Source organism: Lepisma saccharinum, chromosome 23 (genome assembly GCF_977018435.1).
Source record: "Lepisma saccharinum chromosome 23, izLepSacc3.1, whole genome shotgun sequence".
NCBI lineage: Eukaryota > Metazoa > Arthropoda > Insecta > Zygentoma > Lepismatidae > Lepisma > Lepisma saccharinum.
The window spans coordinates 51,695,719-51,713,586 of NC_139251.1; the positions used below are offsets into that span (position 1 = coordinate 51,695,719).

Genomic DNA, 17,868 nt, shown 5'->3' on the forward strand with positions numbered 1-17,868 from the left:
ACCACCTTCACACAAATTTATTAACAGTATAAAAAAAGTCTGTGCGATTCTAATGTATCCAAATATTCTAAATCAATTCAATTGAACGGTATATACAGCATGTAACAAAAGTCCGGGAACACTTTAAAAAAATTATTGTAGCCAAACAAGTAGCATTACAAAATAACAGAGTACATCATTTCAAAGAGTAAAGTTGTAAGTTTTTTCTCATTGCAGGTATTACATGTAGTTCCATTTCTAGTCGCTAGGTGGTGTCATTATCAAGATGGCGCTTTCTGGAGCTGAGAAGGCTTTCTGCATGCTAGAATTTGACAAAACAAAGAGTGCAACTGATGATTTTTTTTATGAGGTTATATAAAGGACCAAGTATATGTCCCTCCTCTTCCATGTGATGTTGTGGAACTCAAAAGGAGAATTGAACAAGTAACAGCCACAGTCTCGGAAGACATGTTGGGCCGTGTGTGAGAAGAGTTTGATTATCGCGTCGACATTTGTCGGGTGACACATGGTTCGCACATAGTGTGTTTCTAAAGTGAGTGTTGTTGAAAAAAACTTACAACTTTACTCTTTGAAATGATGTACTTTGTTACTTTGTAATGCTACTCGTTTGGCTCCAATAATTTATTTAAAGTGTTCCCAGACTTTTGTTACATGCTGTATATTTAATTTAAGTTGTGGAGTTTACATTTGCCATTTCACAGAGACTAGAAATACATTTGCCATTTCACAGAGACTAGAAATACATCCACAAACACAAGTCAGAAATGTTACGGGATATAGTAGTCTACGAAAAATTGTTAATTGTATAAGAATTTCAAGAAATCAACTTCAAGATATCTTATCTTGCAAAAATCTTCCGTCTGTCAGATAGATTGTTCTGCAAAGGACAGTAAGAAAGTAAACGGATTGAGACAATTATTATTTATTTTCCACACAGCTTTTTCTTTTCCCTACTCGAAAAAAATAAAAGCAAAACTGTAAAAAACTTGCCTCAGGGCATTAATAAATATGTATAAATTCAATGGGATTTGGATTAATAAAATTTTTATTTTTCACATCTACGGATAAAAATTCAAGCAGAATTCCAGGAGCCAATAATTCATGCATAATTCCTGTAATTCAAGAAATTCCAGGTGAGTAGCCATCCTGGTCTTGTACACTTCTTCCTCTGCCCAGCCCCACAGGAAAATATCACAGGGCGTGAGGTCTGGACTTCTGGCAGGCCAATCGTGAGGTCGTCGTAATCGTCCCAGCCAACGTCCAGGAAAATTGTGGTCCAACCAGGCCCGTATGGTCAGTGCAAAGTGTGGCACTGTGCTGTCTTGCACGAAAGCAAGCTCACCAACGTTTCCCCAGACAGAGTTGCTACGATATTTTGATTATGAAATTCCCTGACATTTCCAGCTTTTCCAGTCCAAAATGAATTTTTTCCAGACATGTTTATCATCATGATTTTTACTTTTGAACCTTGTGTTTTTCAATTAAATATATTTGGTCTAGGAATTAATTTGTGCACCTGGACAAGAGATGGCGTAACGAGCCTATCATTCCACAGTTCCGTGTATCCACACATGCATTGAAAACTCCTGTCAGCACGCATCGTTCGTAGTATAGGGCAGTTGATTGGCACGTCAACAACAGTATTTTGTAGTCAACTGAACATGGCGCAGTTCGTGCCAGATAGTGTTTTTGCAGGGTGTTCTGCTTCATTACTTTAAAATGCAGAAAAGTGCTACCGAAAGTCATCGTGTTTTGGTGGAAGAGTATGGTGACCATGCGCTAGCTGAGCGAACTTGTCAGAAGTGGTTTGCACGGTTTAGAAGTGGTGATTTCGGCCTGGAAGACCAAGAGCGACCTGGACAGCCAAAAAAATTTGAAGACGAAGAATTGAGAGCATTGCTCGATCAGGATTCGTGTGAAACGCAGGAAGAACTTGCAGAAGCATTAGGCGTTGATCAAACAACAGATTCCAAACATCTCAAAGCCATGGGAATGATTCAAAAGATGTCACATTGGGTTCCACATGAATTGAAAAACAGAGACGTTGAAAGACGAAAAACCATTTGTGAATTGCTGCTTCAAAGACAGAAAAGAAAGGGGTTTTTGCATCGCATTGTTACTGGCGATGAGAAGTGGATCCATTATGAGAACCCGAAATGAAAAAAGGCCTGGGTGAAGCCAGGTGAACCAGGTCCATCACAACCGAAACGAGATATTCACTGTGCAAAGGTTATGCTGTGCATATGGTGGGATATAAAAGGTGTGGTGAACTATGAGCTGCTGCAACCGGGTGAAACTATTAATGGAGAACGTTATCGACGACAATTAATGCGTTTGAAGCAAGCTCTGGCCAGGAAACGACCAGAATGGGAGAATAGACAAGATAAACTTAGTTTTTAATAATGATAACGCTCGCCCACATGTTGCAAAACCGGTCAAAACCTATTTAGAAAATGTCGGATGGGAAGTTTTACCCCACCCGCCGTATTCACCAGACGTTGCTCCTTCAGACTACTACTTGTTCGATTGCATGAATAACAATTTGATTGGACAGCGGTTCACTTCTTCAGAAGATATCGAAAAATGGGTCTCTGACTGGATCGCTTCAAAGGACGAGGACTTCTTTCGCCACGGAATCCGTAACTTGCCTGACAGATGGGCGAAAGTGGTGGCTCGCGATGGACAATATTTTTCTTAAGGTATTTATGTATTTTGTGTTTGAACTACAGCTTCAATGTGTGTGTAACAACCGCACAAATTAATTCCTAGACCAAATATAATCAGTTGATTATTATGAATATTCACTTTCACAACTTTTTTTACCAAATTTCATTCTACACACAAGAGCACATGAAAATTCGAAGAGTAAAATGTAAATTACAATCAGCATTAAATGTATTGGGTGCTACAATCACATGCATCTAGCCTTCAGGCTAATGTAACAGAGGTACTTTATTTCACCATAAAAGATCTCCACAATATAAAAACAACAGAAAATGTTCATACACCATACACAAATTTTAATTTTCTGGTGGATTTGTAGTGTCTTAGAAAATGCTGCTTTCTTGCTTACAGCATCTGGAGAAATTGTTGTTGCATATAGGAATTCTATAGGAAATACCAACAAGACTAAGATCTATAAAATAATAGACGATAACCTCATCTTCACCAACCTTTCTGATAATTATGATCATATTGTCAAGTACTTTAGTTATCAAGCAGATATCTGGACTGCAAGTTTTACTTTGATATTATTTCTAATATCTATTATTATAAAAGTGAAACTATTACAGAAATTCGAAGGAAGCTTAATTTTGCACAAGACTGACAATCATAAGAACGAAAGAAACAAGTTTCTAAACTGAATCTCTTTTGGGAGTGGAATCACAAGAACCAAATCCAGAAGTGGAAGTGCAACTGCTTGTTCATTTTGCAACTTTTCTCTTGCAGACTGTAAAATGCACATAAATTCCAGACGATCTGCAAAATTCCGTGATTTTTCCCTGACAAGCCAAATTCCCTGACATTTCCCCATTTTCCAGGTTTTCCAGATGCGTAGCAAACCTGCCATAGATATGGTAGGCCAAACATACCATTGCAACATTGTCAGGTAGCATTCGCCATTCATGTTGTCATGCAGAAAATATGGACCTACGACCCTATCAGCTATCATATTGTGAAATTCGTATGCACATATGTAATTCCATTCCATAATGTATACGTACAGAAAATTTTATTGAGATTGCTTAAATATTACAAAACCTACAGCAAATTTTCAATCACTAGTTACTTCTCATCCACCCTGTACATTGGCATCAGTATCAGCTCAACCCTAAAGATAACAGTTAGCTTAATAGATGGTGATATGAAAGAGAATTCTGGAAGGAGAATAAAATTATTTTTGGCTTCAAGCACATGCAATTTGAATTACACATATTCATGCATGAACACACACAAACACACACGTGTGGTCACAAAGGAAAGGTTCACAAATAGTACATTAATTACTATATTAATTATTCTTCACAATAACAGTCAGCAAAAAAATAACCATGGTACTTATATTGGAATAAAAACTTTGCTAATGGCATTTACTAATATTACAAGCCTGCTTCTCATATCACACATTAAGTATGGCAAGATGGACAGAGAAGCACAATTGGCACTCAATTTATGTGCTGAAGAGCATTTGTTATTGCATCACAAACGAGCTTAGTATAAATCTCACCTCTGCTTTTGCAGGAACTTTGTTTTCTTTGGCAAATCCAGCTTTAATAGAAGCTCCACTTGAAGGGCCTGCACTATTGGACTTCTGGAAAATTGAAAGTGTCATGAAGTTTCTGAACCAGAAAGTAGCCTGGTACCAAACAACTGCAGAAAGACACTGAAAACTCTCTGCTTTTAGAAAGAGGGAAGAGGGTGGTTGGTTGAATTAAATAACATTGCTTATTTGTGTCGTCGGTGATACGGAAGTGAAAGGATGAGGCAAGGAAATGAACAAGAAGTGTTGGGAAATGTAAAAAGTAAAAAAAGTAAAGTGTTCCCCTGTGCTTAGCACCACGCCATGAAGGCATATAGGGGGTGTGGGGGTAACGCCCCATACTTTCTTGATCCGGTCGTGAGTGGGGGTGATGTGATCAGCACCACGCCCCTGACCACCTTTACCCCCCAGGTTTCCCCAGGTACCCATGTTATTCGACGCTGGGTGGGCGCCGGGGCCGCTTCCATCGTTAGAAAAGTTCCCGGATTTGAACTGGCCGGGGATCGAACCCGGGACCTTTAGCATGGTAGTCAGACGCGTTACCGACTGAGCCACCGCGGCCACTTGGGAAATGTCCATGACCAAATTTCGTTTGGAATGACCAAGGAAAACAATGGGGTATAACCAGATCAGGATGGTCGGCCATAGGCTTTGAAGAGTTAAAAACTTTGTCGGATACCTTCAACTTTAAAAAAAAAAAACATTCCTCATACAACATTAAAACAGAAAAGAAGAGAACACTCATAAAATCATGATTCATACGAACTGCTTTATGGTAGTAAAAATAGCATATTCAATAAGAATATTGTTAATAGACCTTCAGTTTGCTAGTTCATATAAGTCGATCAGAAGTGCGAAACAACTTGCAAATTATGTAAATATCCACTGTAACACTACTAATACTGATTTATATATGTATATATGAAGTACCACATTGAAAACTAAGTGATAAAATGTGATTTGATCAGGGTTTGTACCAGGGACTCGGGCATATTGTGCTGCATGCTAGTATAGTATTTACTTGATTACAGAAGTCATTCCCATTGAATTTCTTGCTTCATTTGGAAACTAGTAGTGTATAAAAACATGGAAATGTGCTGTATCTAAACACAATGTTAGAAAATGCAACTTAAATGAAAAAATATGGACAACATTCAATGAACATTGTATGGTAAATACGACAAAGATCATAACATTTATTTAGGAAAACCAAAAATGTCATAGTGGATCTGTAGTGCAATGGAAATGTAGTTAAATTTTGTGAACGGTACAGTGGGGTGCACAAGTATTACTCAGTAAATTGTGAATCATTTTTTTCTTGCTTCCTATACTCTATCCCCGGAATCTGTGGAGCAAGGCTGTGCATAACAGCAGAGAAGGGGAGGAAATCGAGTGGGCAGAGCGAAGCAGTATACGCTGCTGCGAAGGCTGGTAACTGCAGCCCCTCCTCCACACAATCCTGCTCCCTCTCACGTGTTCATTGGTGGAGCTGTCTCTACCGTCAATACTTGAGCAGACTTGTTTTCGTTTTCTTTCTCCAGAGACACACAGGACAGAGTATACATGTCTTTAAGGAATATATTTTTAAATACGGTGTTTCCTGCAGCTTATTTGTCATTTTGTTTCAATTCCTGAAACTCTCATTCCATAAAACAGAGAGAATAAACATGGTGATGGATGATTTTCTTGCTAATACTTATGCTTCCCACTGTACATGACATATGAACATGGTACAACATAGGAAGGTTTTACATATTTGCAAACAGCTTCTCATGCTGGCAAAGAAACAAAGTATGCTGTACTTTGGAAGATGATATTTTTCTCAACATTTAGGGCAGAACTAACCTTCAACTCATTCCACATTGCCTGGAACTCTTGTGATTCAGCCTTAGGAGAGCCTTCTTGATGCCTCAGCTTGCCACGGACTTGCTGCTGCACTGCCTTGTGGTCTTGTCCCCTAGGCCCGCCTCTTCTCCTATCATCGCTGTTGAAGAACATCCTTTGGTTTTTGTTGAAATTGTCAGGAGAATTAAGCTGTCCACCAAAATTTTGCATGTTACCCCTTCTTTGAAAAGGTGGTGGCGGAGGAGACTGATAGTCTGGATGTGGAAATTCTCCTAACAAGCTATGAGGTTGCATACTCTGAAACAACACAAGGGACACTTAGAACATCTTACCATTTTTGGATAATCGCGAAGATGGTAATCACTAATCAGTGATGATATGACGAAGGGACACTCAGAAAGAACACCCACGCCCAGGCTAGGATTCCAATCCAAGACCCCCAAAGTACAAAGTACTAACCACTCCACTATGGAGGCTGGCTGACTGGCCCGATGGCAATGTATCGACATCGGTAGAGCCACATACATGGTGAATAAAAGATCGAAATTTTGGTACTAAAACTGGCCACATTTTGGGATCAAGAGTAGTACATAAAATGGCATTTTGGTATTAAAATGGTGAATATAATTTGAGTGAGTGAGTCAGTTTGTGTTTTAAGTAAGGCTAATCGAGATTGGACTTACAGTTTAAAGTGAGATCCGAACCACTAAGTGTCTGCAACAGGTCAAGATTTTGGTCTTTCCAGTTCTGCAAATATGCCATGTGACCCTTTTGCGGAGTCTAACTATCCTAGAAATTATGCAAAATTTGAAGTTTCTCTTTATTTTCCACACGTTTTGTGTGGAAAACTGGATTTTGTGATTACATTAGATGTAATTCTTGAATACTTTGAAGCAAAACTCTTGATAAATTGATGCACATAACTGAAGTGGAATACTTGCGCACAAAAAAATAATAATTATTATTATTATTACAATTTGCTGGTCTCCGTGGCGGAGTGTTTAGAACATTGCACCATGATGCCAGAGGTCCCAGGTTCGAATCCCGGCCTGGGCATGGATGTTTGTAAGTGTCCATTCATCAATTTCATCATACTCATCCCCATTTTCGTAAATTAGCCAAAAGTGGCACAAAAAACGAAGTAAAATAAAGCAAATCAATCAATTACTACAATTTCCAAGCATCGGTATCTGTGTAAGTCTGGTTTGGTATGGGTATTGGTTTAAAGTGGTGTTAATTTTTTCCTAATTAATTCGCCTCTCTAGGCTAATATCAGTTTCGAGGATGAGCGATGGTAACACCCATGCCCAGACTAAGAATATGAGGTGAAATCATGTATCAATCACTCAATGCACACAGACAATAAGACAGTTCTCTTTTCTCCACTTCAGAAGTTTTCCTCTCTGTATTGCTTCCTACCCATCTCCATGTATCATCCAGGGTATCATGCCATTCTCCATCCCTCCCCTCACATAAATACCACCTCTTCCTGAATGTTCTACATCTTGTAGTACAGAGTAATTATAAATGATTCATCAGGTTTGAAAGGGCTGCATTAAAAAATATACAACAGGTGCTATAAAGAACGATACATGAAAATAAACAGAAACTGTCCAAGTTTCAGACATACTTTCAAAAAATGTTCAATGTGGCTTCCTTTCATCATACGATACACACATCTATGTGATAGTCTAGTTCGTCCCACACGTGCTCTAACATATCCCTACTAATGGTCGTAAATGAAGCAGTAATGTGATCCTGCAGCTCAATCAAAGTTGTTGGTAGTGGTGGCGCATACACTGTCTCTTCCACATGCCACAGAAGGAAAAAAATTCACAAACCGTTACGTCGGGAGATCTAGGAGGCCATGGGAACAGCACTAAGTCATCTTCAGCACATTGCCCAATACTATAATTTTACACAAGCAACCAGTTTCCTTCAACTGTTGATGCCATCGCACAATGCTTTGGTGACTTGGCGATGCAGTTGCAAACTGTCTCTGGAATGCACGTTGTACGGTAACAATGGAAAAACACTTCTCATATTCCAAAACACTGAATGCTTTCTGCTGCAAAGATGGCATTTTGGAAACTAGGTTTGTGCTGCCATTTGTCGGCAGGCACCAAGGTTACAAATATGAGAAATTAAACTTTCAGATGTGTTCTTTTGTTTCATGATTAACACCCACATACACTGCTTAAAAGATAAAAGTAGTCACATTTAGAACATTAGATTTGAAAACAATCACTGCGTGTACAAATGATCTAATATGGCTACAGCTAAATTCGAACCTCCTTCTCTACAGAAAAGATGGCACTATTGACACTGCATTGTTTGCCATTTGTTAAAGATATCTAAATGCTTCATATAACGCAAATCAAAGTGTTTTTGACGGTTGGTGAGTGTGAATCGTGGTGCTAAGGAGCCATGGCTGATCGTGAGGACCAAGGGAGGCAGCGAGGGCAACAATTGTCATCGAATGAAGCCACTCATGCAGTTATACTGCTTCAAGAAGGTATGGTGCAAGAATACTAGGAGTTGTTCAGGGTATAATATGGAAACTATGGGAAAGTTTTCAAAAGCAGGACATAGACATGGAAACGTTGTCAGGTCTTCAAAGAAAAACAACCCCAGCACAAGACAGTTTTGTTCGTTTACAAGCATAATGGAGCCACCACGTTAGTGCACGAAAACTGCAGGACCTTTTGCATACTTCAGGTGTGAGAATTAGTGACCAAACTGTGAGAAACAGACTGAGGGAGGCTGCTTTACGATCTTGATGTCCTGCCAAAACCCCTCAGTTGACAAGAAAACATCAAGCAATGCAAATGCCAAATCATCAGTATTTCTTGCACAAGAAATAATTCATTGATTGATTGATTTTACTTCGCTTTTCTACCACTTTTTGGCTAATTGCTAGAGAGACATAGTTTTGGTAAATAGAAAAGCAAAATTTTGGTACAAAAACAGTCAATTTCAGGTTCAAAAGCGATAAATAAAATAAAATTTTGCTGTTATAGCAGTGAAAAACAATATCTAAAATCACATTTTGGTTTTAAAATTGTGAATATAATCCCAAATTTGATTTAAAAACTGCACTTACTACACAAAATAACCATATACCTTCTAATAACACATTTATACCATTGCCAGAATATTAAGTTTATTCCTGTATAAAGGGGTTCATTGTTGCTTCTCAAATATTTACAGCGGAATTAATCAATTGTCCATGAATTTAATAGCTCATAAGATAATTATGACTTCAGAAAGTGTCACGTTGGTAAATAAACTGCAAATTTTAGTGTTTAAGAGTCTATTTTGCATTGTTTCGTTAATATGGTAGTAACATGCATCTCTCACCTTTCAGAAACATGAAAAATTAACATTACAATGTGTCATTTCACTTTCGTGTTTTTGTCAAAAATGAAATATGTATGCCTCTACAATTGCGAAGATGGGGATGAGTGATGATATGAAGAAATTTACGAATGGACACTAACAAACAACGATGCCTAGGCCATGATTTGAACCTGGGACCCCTGATGTTATAGCATGATGTGCTAACCAGTCCACCATGGGGGTTGGTTCACAAGAAATAATGGAAAATAACTAACACACTTAATAATGTCAATAGACTACTACCTGACTGAATGGCTGCAACCTCTCCATTGCTTGGGTACCAAGAGGCATCTTCATCTGTTTGGGATTATGCATGTAGGAGGGCTGAAGTGGCGCAAGAGGTTTATTTGTGAAAAACGGTGGAACCATGTGCATCTGGTTTGCCCCATTCCAGCTTGCAAAGGCAGAGTTTGGTCTGTGCTTAGGAGCGTAGTAGTTATCATTCCAGCGGTTGTTCTCTGGGGGAAAGGGTGTATCCTGAAGAACAGAATTTTCTGAAAGACATAAAAAAATTGAAGAAAAAATATTATGGATAGAAGCACTGTATTTATAGATAGTGAATGTTAACAAATGTTGATGAATTTACATGTTAAATTGGTATGATTTTACTGGCATGATGCAAATAAAAAAAATAAACCAAATACTTCATGAAATTATTGCTGATATAATACAGGGCATACACAAAAGAATGGCGTGGTTTCAAACATTATTAAAAAAAAATATTTTGCACCTTACATGGGTACAACATACATCGTCAGCATCAGTAACAAAGTTTCTCATGCACAACGGGAAGTTCACTCCTCATGCTTACTGTTAGGTCACGGAGACAGTTTCAAAAATGGCATCACAGCAGGAAAAGGCTTAATGTGTGTTCCGTTTTGAGGTGTCCAGATCTGTGATTACAGTGCAGCATGAATTTAGTGCATGGTTTAAAAAACACGTACCCCACGATAATAACAACATAACCAGGTGGTACAGACAGTTTGTGGAAACTAAATGCTTGTGTAAAGTAAAGTGCTGGGCGACCTCGTGTGTCTGATGACAGCATTGACAGAGTGCATGAGGTGTTTAAGTGTTAAGTGAAGCCCCCCACCCCCCCCAAGTCAGTGACTAGAGCAAGCATGATGCCTCCCCAACTGAATACCAATTATGATGGTTATATTCTAAAACTGGACGGAGTTCCTGCTCTTTTCAAAGCTCCCTGGTCACGCATTTTCCACCCATTCCCCTTTTGCATTAGCGATTATTCAGTATACAAAACCGACTTTTAAAGAAGCGTTTGAAGAGGCCATGCTATTGTGGCGTCAGCATTGTGGAAAATGTATACGTCTAGACAGTGATTATGTTTAGAAATGACGGCAGTTTCAGCTTTCAGCGGTGAATATATTTTTTTAAATAAATTAGGAGACCTTAAAACTTGAATGCACCTTGTACTAATCCACCTTTAGATTTAGAGAAAAGAAAACTCATCATTACGTCACTTTCCTTGGTTATTCAACAAATTTCATGGTCACTTCTTCATGAAATTGTACCTCGTACACTTCAGTTTGTGGAAACTGCAAGCAGTCGAAGATGCATATAGAAGAAAACAAAAGTGATGCAGCAGGCCAGTGCCATGGTACAGTGAAAAAGAAGAAGACTTCTTCTCTTGCATTCATGAAATGTGCAGTAAACATGGTCTTAATATTGCAAAAGTAATGTATTATGATTCTGCGTTGCAAATTGAATTGCTTTTTCAAATTAATTTGAAAGGACCACTGCCTTCATTAACTGAGGTTACAATTCATTTCCCAATGTGCAAACATGAAAAATTCTTATCCAATTCTTGTTTTGAGCCATGTATTTATAGCAGAATTGAAGAAGCAGTTCATAAAATGGAGGCACACTTCATTGCCTACAAAGATGGAGTGCAAACAGTCCACTTCAACTCCGAGTATCATCTGCAGTGTTTTGGGACAGAAAATGATTTCTGCTGTGGACTTCTTGCCTCAAAAGCTCCACAATAAATGTTTGTGTCTATTGCAGAAAGCTTAAAAATTGCATTGTATGCTCCAGAATAAGTGATATGGCATGCATGAATGGAGTGGTGTAATGGATCATGACAATGCCAATCCACACACTGCTTCCACAATGAAAGAGCTAATCATTACATTTGGTTGAGAACAATTTGATCATCGCCCATACATCCCAGACCTAGCACTGTTTTTTCATGTGTTCCTGCACAATAAATCTTTCCTAGTTGGGTGGCGGTTCAACAACATTAAAGTCGAGGAAGCTGTTACAATGTGCTTTCCATCACAACTGGTATCATTCTACGATGAAGTGATACACAAACAAGTGTGTCAACAATGATGGCAACCATGTTGAAAAGTGTATGTTATGTACATGAAATGATTATATAAATGGTTTGTAAATATATTTTTGTTTTTCTTTAACAGGTAATCAAAACTTACTTTCTAACTCTTGTACAAAATCATCTGAATGAAAACAGTTTGATTTCTTCTAGGCAGAATGATAAGGAATTTTACAGAAAGTAAAATTTTAATATCCTACTTTTATACAAATGTAATTAAGATTGGGCTGGATCACTAAATGAATATGAATTGTAAAATTTTCAATTTTCTTCTTCCAACTATGCTTGCTGGGAAGGAATGAAATATTTAAATTCCCACAAGTGTGTGTCTTAACCTGACAAACAAACAAAACAAACTTTAACTCTTAACGATAAGCAGTTTCCCTTTTACTATTTTTTATAATTACATTTACTGAGAACCGTGGAAGCAACAGAAAGCAAGGTTGGTAAAAATAATTTAACTCTCCTACATACCTGAAGGTTGTACTATAGCTGTTGGCTTCGATAAATTCTTTAATAATTCATGTCTTACACCATGGGAAATATTGATGAAGGATGAGCCATGCACCCTGTAGCCTCTGTTGGGGGAACAATTCAAAGCCAAGCCACCAGGAAATGGTTTATCGAACAGAATATCATAAAGTACGTCTTCTTGCTTTGGTGCCCTCTGAATGCCTAAAAGAAAAATCTTTAGTAAAATGTATGTGCGTGTACATATAGTCTTATTTCTATGCAGTATGCTCAGAGCAAGTACAAGTCTGATTTGCAAGGGCTGCTGACATACTATAACATACATGTTATGTCAAGTGTGGCCCCATCGACAAAATTTTGCAGATGGTTTGTGAAAATATTATTTAGTGATGCTGTTATTGTTACAATTAACATGAACAATTAAATAAGCATGGATCAAATGACATTAACTTCTTTTCTTTTAATTTTTGCCTTTCAATTTCACTTAAATCTGACAAGTAAACAAAAAACATTTTTCCCTCATGAACAGTTTTCATGCTTTTCTGATTGTGTATTTGGTCTTGAATTTTTGCTGGCAAGGTCCTCCAACGATATTGATACAATAGTATACAGCAGTGTCATGTTATAAATAATGAAAGACTGAATGTTCAGAAAAAAACAATAACAATGCTTAGAAAAATAAACAATAACAATGGTCAGAAAAAAACAATAACACTGTTTGAAAAAACAATAAATATGCTTGCGAGCCAATTATAACTCTTGTGGTGTGCAGCGTAATATATCGTAGCATGGTATGAGTTACATATGACTCGCACACACAAAATAATTAAAAATAGCAATTTTTCATGTAATCATCAAGAAACATATTTCTTTCAACATTTTTATTATATTATCGTAATAAAACTTCACGGCCCCAAGGAATTTTTTTCTCTACTGTGGCAGTCAGTGTGTTAAGGATGTTCGCTTGCTTTCCTATCCTATACCTGGTACACATGATTTGCATTGTTCATACATTCCACAATACCGTACACTGCCTCCTTCCATTGGTATATTTTGTTTTTCATGTTGGTCACGCATTCTCGCGAAAAAAAAAAAATAGTTGCCATGACGACTAAATAGAACATGAAGATTCCACCAAAATGATCTAGTACCTCAAGTACACATTTCCTTAAAATAAATGGTTATTCTCTAACAATAATAAACAATTATATGATTTTTGGACGGGTCCTTAAATAAAAATTTTAAAAAAATAAATAAATAAAAAAAATGTGGGGTTGGGCTCCACACATTCTCGATCTCAGACATTTTGTAGGTGATGTGATCAGCACCATGCTCCAGCCACCTTTAGCCCCAAGGTACCAACTGGTTTGAGGCTGGGTGAGCCCAAGAGCCGCTTTATGCATGGACAAGGCTGGAAAAATTCCAACCTTAGATCATTCACCCCTAGGAATCAAACCAGGTTATCCCGCGTGGCAGTCAAGACACCCTACCTACTAAACCACCGTAATTCACTGTAATGAAGAAAAAATCTAGTTTCGAAGCACACATTTTAGAAATCAACATGTACATTTATTCATACTATGGGAATGAGATACGCGGTAATAGATAATATAGCATACTCACGTTTTCCGCGAATCTGTTTTAAGGCGAAGAGGGACAATTACGCATCAGGCATGCATTTATTCCAATATCGTCGGAATGAGCAATGCTACTAAAAAGATCTCCGCCAGATATGAAGAGTATGAATTTCTCCCCATGTGGCAAATGGAAGCGGTTTCCTAAGTTGATTATTAAGCTTTGTACGATTTTTGAAAAATATGATGAATTAGTATTTACCGAATTCCATGCAATCCTTATGGGACATCAACTTCAACTTCAAGTTACGGCTCATCAAATGGGAGTGTCGACTTTTCCTACTACTATGACATAGTTCAACGTGTCCTTTTTCCGTCCATGTACTTTTCTACGTCATCGGATGTTTGATATTTCCGAGAGAACTAATAAAATAATGGTCCCATAAGCCTAGTGCATTTCTCCTTGCCTCCTACGGCCATCCTGGCAGTGTTGCCAAACCTGATGAGCTAAATTTCACCATTAATATAGCTAAAGAGGACTTTCAAGGAGCTAGATTAACGAAGGCTGCATAAAGTGCCTACTAGGGTAATTTTAGTTGTCAGAGGGGTGGGGGTGCTGCTATTACCGTTAGCTTTAAAGTGATGGCAATTTATTCTTAGTTTTCATCGCCTAGATTTGGTGGCATCACCCATCTCAATAATCCAATGATGTTAATATAAAATCGAAAATAAAGGGTTCCCGGATAACAAAATTGTCATCTTCATCTTAGACACAGTGCTATATATAAAAATACATGGGGAGGAATGAAGAGGTGGGTGACGCAGCCTATAGCTATACGAATATTACGTCACGTGCAAACTGTACACTCATGGCAAAAGTTGGTATTTATGGGCTGGAGCCAGTGGTGGCATCATAGTGGGGCAGAGTGCGGGTGCCACAGTTCACAGTCAAACGAGTGTACGAAAGAGCCAGATCTGGCTCCAAAAGAGCGAAGTTGGCAACAGTGATCAGCAGCTGCCCCAGCGAGAAAGACCTAGGGGAAATTGTCCCTCCTCGCCTTAAGTAATTTTCTATTAATTTTAGTAGCCACTGTCACCATCCTCGTTGGAATTCCGAAATTAATAGAACATTACTTAAAACAGCTTCGTGGAAAACGTGAGTACCTATATTATGTACATTTAGTTCAGACAAATACAACTGCCATTAGTAAATATGTACCTATTACTGTTCCCTTCAATCCACATGGCACAGCATAATCTTCCTTCACATTCACAACCCTGTCAAAGAGTCTGGTTTCCGTGTTAGGGTCGGGCGGAAGATGTCCTATGTGAAGTTCATTCTGGAAAATATAAAATTAAACAATTTTCAGGAGAGGATGAGACAACAGTATATGTAGTATATATATATCTACATCATTACTAAAGTCCAGATTTCGAGACACTAAAACTTCAAAATCGAGAAGACAAAAAAAGCACAAAATCATGAAGAAAAAGCCATAAAAACAAAATCAAAATACATCCCAACAGGTATCATTTTAGAATACTGTTGATAATGAAAAACTTTCAAAAAAAAACAACATCCAAAAACTTTATAATTCTACAACATTTTGTTTAAATATCATCCTGAGATGGTTGTAACAAGTAAAGGTGCAATTTCTTCAACATGGGAGAAAGTTTAACATGTATGTACATATATGTATGCACGTTTGTACATGAGTATGCGATACATTTTCAAAATAGGTATATACGAGGGTGATTCAATAATTATTGTCCCCGGCATACTTAAAGGATATGAATTGCAATGAATGATGGGGATATTGTAGCCTAATGTCTTAGATGCCTATATGCAAAATTTCAGAACCGTAGGTGCTATAGTAAATTTTTTTTTCTCGTTTTAAGTGTGAGAGGTGGCACTTAGTTTGAAAAATGGAGAAAACCTAACAACGAGCTGTCATCAAGTACCTCCAGAAAAAGGGGCTAAGCCCAAAGGAGATTCATGAGGACATGGTCAGTGTGTTGGGTGATGGGGCTCCTACCTACCAGGTGGTAAAAAACTGGTGCCGCGATTTCCGTTGCGGCAGGGAAAGCTGTCAACAGGCCCCTTGGTGCTGGTCCTCCAACAACAGCATCCACCCCAGAAAACATTGATGCTGTGCATGACATGATTATGGCTGACAGAAGAATCACGGTGCAACAGTTAGCAGACATCATGCACATCTCTGTAGGCTCAGTGGAAACCATTGTGCATGAACACTTGGGATTCAGAAAGGTGTCAGCGCGATGGGTCCCCAAAATGTTATCCCGCGAACAACAGAAAGACAGAGTTCAATGTTCAAGGGCTGGTTTGGAGCTGATGGGGGCAGACCTGAAGCAGTTTGGTGATAGATTTGTGACAGTGGATGAGACATGGCTCCACCACTATGATCCCGAGTCCAAACGACAGAGTATGGACTGGCGGCAAAGCAATTCACCTCCCCCCCGCAAATTCAGGGTGCAAGCATCAGCACGCAAGGTTATGGCCACAATTTTTTGGGATGCAAAGGGTGTGCTCCTTATTGACTACCTGGTGGGACACACTGTTACTGGGGACTATTATGCAGCCCTAATCCCTAAGTTACGCGAAGCAATCAAGGAGAAACGGCGTGGGATGTTGCGGCGAAAAGTGCTGTTTCACCACGATAATGCTCCAGCACACAGAAGCCATGTTACTGGTTCCGCAATCCATGCTGCTGGTTTCCATGTGTTGGAACACCCTCCCTACTCACCCGACCTCGCCCCTAGTGACTTTGATTTGTTCCCGAAGTTGAAGGAGCACCTCAAGGGGACACATTTTCCCTCAAATGCTGCTGTTATGGACGCTGCGGAAGAATGGCTCACGGCTCAGCCACAGACATTCTTTGAAGCTGGCATAGTGGCTTTACAGCGTAGGTGGAAGAAGTGCATTACTGTGAAGGGGGACTTTGTGGAAAAATAATACTGCTTATATGTCAGGGACAATAATTATTGAACCACCCTCGTATTAAAATATGGATATTTCAAAGTTAGCACTTTCTGATCCTTTGATCCCTTAAACCTCATGTCAAGAAAGTTTTGATTGCAGGGGTGGAAACTAGTAATGTGGTCAAAATTACTGATTTAACGGATTAAAATAAAAACTGACCAAATGCTGACAATTTTTTTATTGACGATAAAATGTTTTCACTGTACTACAATATTATGTAAGGCAATAAAATAATTCTTTTTTCAAAAATTATGTCTAGCAGATATGCAAAACATGTTGTCTTTACTTTAAGTTTGTCATGTTTGGGGAATAAAAAATGCGGTTAGTATTGAACATCGCCAGTGGCCAGGCGGATCACATTTTACTCCCGCTACTCCAACAACTTAATAACATGACGTGCACCAGATGAACTGGCTTCACTATTGCTCCTAGTGGCATGCACAGAAACGAGAGGAACCGGAAGCCAGTCCAGCAGTGAAGCAACGAGTTCTCAAGCGGTAGTAACTTGCTTACGTCTAAGTTTCTCCTTGGTTCTTGCTGAAAATGTTTTATTAATAAACACTTGCTTCTTTATAGTTTTCTGCACTTCATTGGCATGCATTGTTCTTCTATTGTTTTCTCCATATAAATAACATTGTAGGAATGTGTTCACAACTTGCCAATGAGCCCCCCCCCATTCTTTCTATATTTACAATTCGACTAAAAGTAAGGCACATTTTATACCATTTCTCACACCAGTGACCAAGGCAATTCTTTAGTATTAAATTTCTTCCATTACCGTAGAGCTACAAGGCAACTTTTTTTAAAAAAGATCACATATTGCACTTGTATGTAAAAAATAGAGACTTTACTGACAATTTTTTTCAAATAGTGACAAATTACAGACTATGATGAAGAAACTGATTTTACTGACCATTTTCCACCCCTGTGATGTGGTACAAACCATCAAAAACTGTATTTAACA

General features: G+C 38.4%; 1 protein-coding gene across 4 annotated transcripts in view; it reads right to left on the bottom strand.

Moving 5' to 3' along the window:
* The window catches only part of pcm (5'-3' exoribonuclease pacman), a 137,471-nt gene that overhangs the window by 29,532 nt on the left and 90,071 nt on the right, over positions 1-17,868 (bottom strand). For 3 of the 4 annotated variants that reach the window (XM_083109973.1, XM_083109974.1, XM_083109971.1), the window contains exons 23-27: positions 15,123-15,243; positions 12,333-12,533; positions 9,749-9,999; positions 6,107-6,403; positions 4,229-4,312 (exon numbers count right to left, since the gene is read on the bottom strand). In XM_083109973.1, the coding sequence (XP_082966099.1) occupies positions 4,229-4,312; positions 6,107-6,403; positions 9,749-9,999; positions 12,333-12,533; positions 15,123-15,243 (954 nt within the window). The remainder of the gene's footprint in view (positions 1-4,228; positions 4,313-6,106; positions 6,404-9,748; positions 10,000-12,332; positions 12,534-15,122; positions 15,244-17,868) is intronic. The other variant, XM_083109975.1, reaches the window with a different exon arrangement.